Consider the following 5,373-nt stretch of genomic DNA (forward strand, 5'->3'; position numbering starts at 1 on the left):
AAGTTGAAAACAGCGTCTGAGGAGCAAATGTCGGTGCCAAGAGTCCTGATAAAAGCGTCTGAGATAAACTTCGGAGCGCAAGATTGACGTGTGCTTTCACAACGAGGTGTGGGCTGAGAATGATTTGGATATAGGTCTGGGGGATGTGGCGGTGTTGAGACCACCAGAGGGTGTTGTTCGTTCATCGCCACAGGATATGATCCTGACACCCCCGTTTTACAACCCCGGTTTGTCGGCTAATTGGCACAAAGAGATTTCGGGTTTTCACGTGGGAACGGCCTGACCACCCTGCTAGCTAGTCGGTCGGAGTTCCTTTTCTTTCAAAACACGTTTTTAGATGTCGTATCTATATATATATATATATTTAGCTTTTTCAGTTATGGTGGTTTTCCCAAATCGCTCGAACACAAATGCATATTTCCTTAAAACTGTTATTGCATAAGGTACAAACAGTAGGATAATAAAACCTTTGGTGGTATTTCTTAATGGGCGTTATGTTACTGGAAATTGCAGTCTTAAAAGTCAACAGCTGGGATGTATTTTGCGAAGCTACAGGATGAAGATTTATTTGGTGAGGACTGATAAAAAACTAATGTCAACAAAAACTAATGTATTGTTGGGGTCATGCTTTGTGCTTTGATTGAATAAAATGGTTGTAGAATGTACTACAATTATGAATATCGTTATTTGCTTCAGAGTTGCCTACTGAAAAGAAAGCGCAAAGGGGGGTTCTCAACTGAAAGCGATATATGGTGGAATTTCGTGCATAATCCATCCCCCCCCCCATTTTCCAGTTGTGATCAAGTATATGCATCACTTAGAAACCATGAAAAGGCTTTCATGTCCGATTAAAGCTCTCATTTTTCAGATTTTCTAGAAAATAAACATGGTATTTACATGATACATGTCGTTCTAAAGAATCGGGGGAGACATTTCAAATCCACTTGTACGCTACAATCGCAAACTCTGCAACTTCCCCATAAGAGGAGCACGATACGTCGATAGTCTTCTCTAGTAATGTAACGCAAACCCAACGTCTATCAAGATTAAGACTAAGATAAAGGTACGTTGGTAAAGGTAGTCCCATGGGCTTTTTGAGGCCGAAGGGGCAGTGGGTTCTTATTCACTGTGTCTTAAGGTCACGGTATTGGAAGGCAGAGCCCAACCCTCTCTTTCCACCACCTTTTACTTCCCCAACCGAAGTCAGGTACCCATTTTTACACTGGGTGGGGTGAGAAAATTGTGCATTTCCTATGGGTGCAACGGCGGTGGAATGTGGCAGGTGATTCGAACCTAGGACCCCTTTGTTCTTGGCCAAACATCCTAACAGCTAGCCAACACGACGCCAAGATCAAGATATTCAGGTGGTAACCCACTCAATAAGAACAATCGTCGCATCAGGACATGGTTCGTTATCATGCTCCGGGTACCAATGAGATCAACTACGTCCATACGAGATCTGAGGGTCAAATCTTACAAAATGGCCATGCGGGAGGAAATCCATACATGTTGTGACGCTATCTGTTTGTATAATACCAATGGTTACAGAAAGTCGACAGTAGTGTTTACGTAGTACGATATATGAAAAGGGGTACTCACACCATTATTCTATGTTGTTTTATAGATGGTTACAGTAGTAAACGTTGTACCTCATGAGGCAACATTGTAGACGCGGAGTACGAAACAAAAGAGGGGACACAATACTGTTGAAATCGCAATGTGTCCAATGACAATGCAATGTTTGAAATATAAACAAAAAGTCAAAGGAATAAAAAAAAGTAGTGTATTAAAATTCTCATCTTGAAGCACTTTATTTAATTATATGGACGGAATGTGAACAGTTTTATTTTTCCAGGTAAGTAGGACAAGTAATTTTTTTTTGGTAATTGTACGTATTGCATACCCGGTAAGCCACCTCAAGGCGTAACACATTAGGTTTGTACTGAAGAGTAAAAGCTGCATACCCGGACAGATTAATTTGGTCCACTCACACCAAGATGGATCGACCCCTACTCTTTGCGATAAGTGTAATTTGTTCTTCAACGTGCTTGAGGTGTGGCTCTTCTCAAACACGGGACCTACACTTAACGTCTCCATTAACCAAAGCTATGTACTCATTTTCACCAGCCTGAGGGTAGAATGAGGAAATCGGTGTGCCATCCATTTGTTGGACACAATGCCCACATTTGCATAACGAATACTGCGAAGGTACTTTTTGCGGTCGGTCCGGTTTTCTATGTCAATATATCATGTCATTCGTACCAAACGCGCAAACTGAGTAGGTTCGTTCAACCTCGCTCTCTGTCCAGCAGGATCTGAGCTGATCCAGAGAAACGTTTTTTTAGGTCGTCATCTAAAGCGCAGACGGTATGTTCTTATTCTTACTATAAACCAACTCAAAATCTTAAAGGGAGCAATCTAGTCACTTTTTTCGTCTGAAATTTTGAGATTATAAGAGTCAAAAATGTTGAAAGAGAAGTTGTTGGGCATGTCATTCTATGGGTTTCACAGCAGTCTATGGCATAAGGTTGTCGTACATTGCGGTTTTGTTGGTACCCTTAAAAAGCAGGTAGTTGGTAGGTTGGCGCCCGTTTGCGCCGAGCGACTACAGCTTCACCGCCTTGGGTGTAAGAATTAGTCTTCCTGCTTAAAATGTAGCAATGTTTTTGGTATATTTTAACACTGGTCCTTCATTATTATCTCTTCGGTCTCATGTAGCAATGGCAGCCCAACTGACAAAGGAACAACGCGACGAGATTAAGCAATTCTTGCTGAATGACAAGGATGGCAGTGGCACCGTCACAGCTCAGGAGATCATAGATTTCACGTACTCTATGGGTGCCAATCTTACTGAAGAACAGATGCAGGTATTGTTTACATCTTTGCTTATGCCAATGCCAGTGTATTAACAGATGGAGGTCTGCAAATGTGTGCAAATGTAGCTTTGTCGTTATGGTACATGTTAGTCCGCAGCACTCACAGTAGAAGCGGGAATGTTAGTTAAAAAGTTAAAAAGTTAAAATCCTCCCATCTCCGTTTCATAGCCCTGGGCCACACTGTTGTGCGATCACTGTAGCAGGGGGCTAGTCCACTGGCAGTGAAGTGTGTTTAACTTTCATACTGTTTCACAAGTATGTACCATTTTTATAAAGTCTTTGGTATGACTCAATGCGCCTCTTGTCCAGAGATGTTCTACCTGGGGCTTGAACCCCAGTCCTTCTGATCCAAGTAATTGGAACCAGATGTGGTGAGAGACAAAGGCGCAGGCCACTACACCACAGGGACACCCCAGAAGCGGGAATGTATGGAATGAAAATGATGATGAATGCGGCACTACATGTCACCTGAAATTATACGCCATGATCACTGGTTAGAAAGTAACGATGACAACATGACGTCATTCTCTCCAGGTGTACTGTGATTGGGTAGAGTCTGTGGACAGTGGCGAAGACGGAGCCGTCAGTGTCGAGGAATTTCTCGCCGCGATGGAAAGAAACGAATTGGTTGATACACCGCTTGATTTTTTCAAGACGTTTGACAAGGTAACAGTGTATTGTTTAGAATTTTCAATAACAGGGTCACCAGGACAAAATTTTGTTTTGTTTCAAATTGAGGTTTATTTAAATGTATTGGATACTTCTGCTTGTTACCGTCATGAAAAATGGAGGTATTGATTTTATCTGTCTGTTTTTGCTTCCAGCTGTTTGTAGTTAGGGTCACCTTAGAACCACTGGCTGGATTGTATTATATAAATGATATTTGATATATGGGCAGGTGTTGGGAAGACAAATGTCAATGTCGATTTGGTTCTCCCGGGTGTCTGGCCTTGTTTTCGTTTTGTAGCCAGTCTTGTCAGAAACACAAGAACACTAGTACTTTTAACAGGCCATGTATTTTTTTTGTCTGAAATATCTTCCCTACCAACTAATACAGGATGGTAGCGGCTTCATCACCAAGGATGAAATACGCCAGGGGATGAAAGAAATGGGTGAGAAGCTGACCGACGAAGGTGTGGAGGATATAATGAAAGACTGCGACACTGATGGAGATGGCAAAGTGAGATTCATTAACATACTAACCCCATCACCATTAAACGCCTGCTTTATCATTAGAAAAATACCGAAACCAATGATTAGCCCCACTCGATTACAACACTATACAAAAAAACGTATGCTAGCCCTTATTGTATTGTATTAGTAATTAGGATGTTAAGTTTTATTCTATACTTCTATTTTGTATTATGTTTAAGGATTCTTACCATACTGTGCACCGTGTACAATTATCGTGCAGAAAAGTTGTTCTTCTTTAATCGTGGGTGCTAATTACCTCCATGAAATGCCATGGAGGTTATGTTCTCAGCAGCTTTTGTGTGGCTGTGTGTGTGTGTGTCTGTTGATAAACAAATTAACTCGAGAACGGCTGAATGGATTGGTTTCATACTAGGTATGATGGCAGGTTGTGACAAAAAACTAGAAATGATTTGATTTGGGGCCTTCTACCTGCTTTTCTATGTACTGCAGCGGATCTTCCGGTTTTGATATCTAGTGTTCTGGATAATAATATGGTCACGATCTTTGGGTGGTAGAAAGCTCTTGTGCTCGGAGAGAAGTGACGTAAGTTTGGGTCCCCTAGTTTTACTTAATAGTTAGAACTTAGTACACATCTATCTAGTAGTTAGTACTCTAACCGTGACCACTGAACAATTACAGCTGATAAAGCAATCATGTTATTCTTGACAATCTACTATCAACGAATATTTGGATTCATATTGGCTTGTTGAAAATGGTGTTAGGTACATCTTCACAACTCCTTTATACATGGTAGTGATGATTCTGTATTGAGCAAATGTATTTCCGCATCTCAATAAAAAGCCACAATCGTTCTGTTCATCTTTCCGCTGCAGATCAACTACGAAGAGTTCGTGAAGGGCTTCGCCAATCAGGAAGAGGAAGAAGAAGAGGAAGACGAAGAGTAGCTCTGTATTCGTCAGACGATTCTTGAGTTCAAGGATATGAAGGAAGTTGCTTCCAAGCATTCACGAGTAGCTTTAGGTGTCGTTGTGGTATCTGTCGAGGTGGCTAGGTGTTCCCGAACTGCACGAAAACGAATTCAGATTAATTTCCATATCATTTGACACTGTTATTGTATGATATACAGTACAAGTATCAAGGCTAACATGTTTTAATGCACATTTTGGTGTGTTTAATTGGCTAACTGCTGGTAAATGTAGTCTAGAAAGAAACAGTTTGGATGTATTCCGCAAAGCTACGGTATGAAGACTTCTTTGTTTACGACTGATGAAACTAATGTTTACTTCTATGCATTGTTGGGGTCACCTTTTGTGCTGTGATAGAATAAAATGGTTGAACTGAA

The 5,373-nt window shown here is 41.1% G+C and overlaps 1 protein-coding gene across 1 annotated transcript; it reads left to right on the forward strand.

The window, feature by feature from the left end:
• The first annotated feature begins 2,244 nt into the window (after window positions 1-2,244).
• LOC136423051 (uncharacterized) lies at window positions 2,245-5,373 on the forward strand. The gene is made up of 5 exons (XM_066411050.1): window positions 2,245-2,367; window positions 2,719-2,867; window positions 3,411-3,542; window positions 3,934-4,056; window positions 4,904-5,373. The coding sequence occupies exons 2-5, from the start codon at window positions 2,721-2,723 to the stop codon at window positions 4,973-4,975; spliced, it is 474 nt and encodes a 157-aa protein (XP_066267147.1). The 5' UTR covers window positions 2,245-2,367; window positions 2,719-2,720; the 3' UTR covers window positions 4,976-5,373.

Source organism: Branchiostoma lanceolatum, chromosome 17 (genome assembly GCF_035083965.1).
Source record: "Branchiostoma lanceolatum isolate klBraLanc5 chromosome 17, klBraLanc5.hap2, whole genome shotgun sequence".
Taxonomy (NCBI): domain Eukaryota; kingdom Metazoa; phylum Chordata; class Leptocardii; order Amphioxiformes; family Branchiostomatidae; genus Branchiostoma; species Branchiostoma lanceolatum.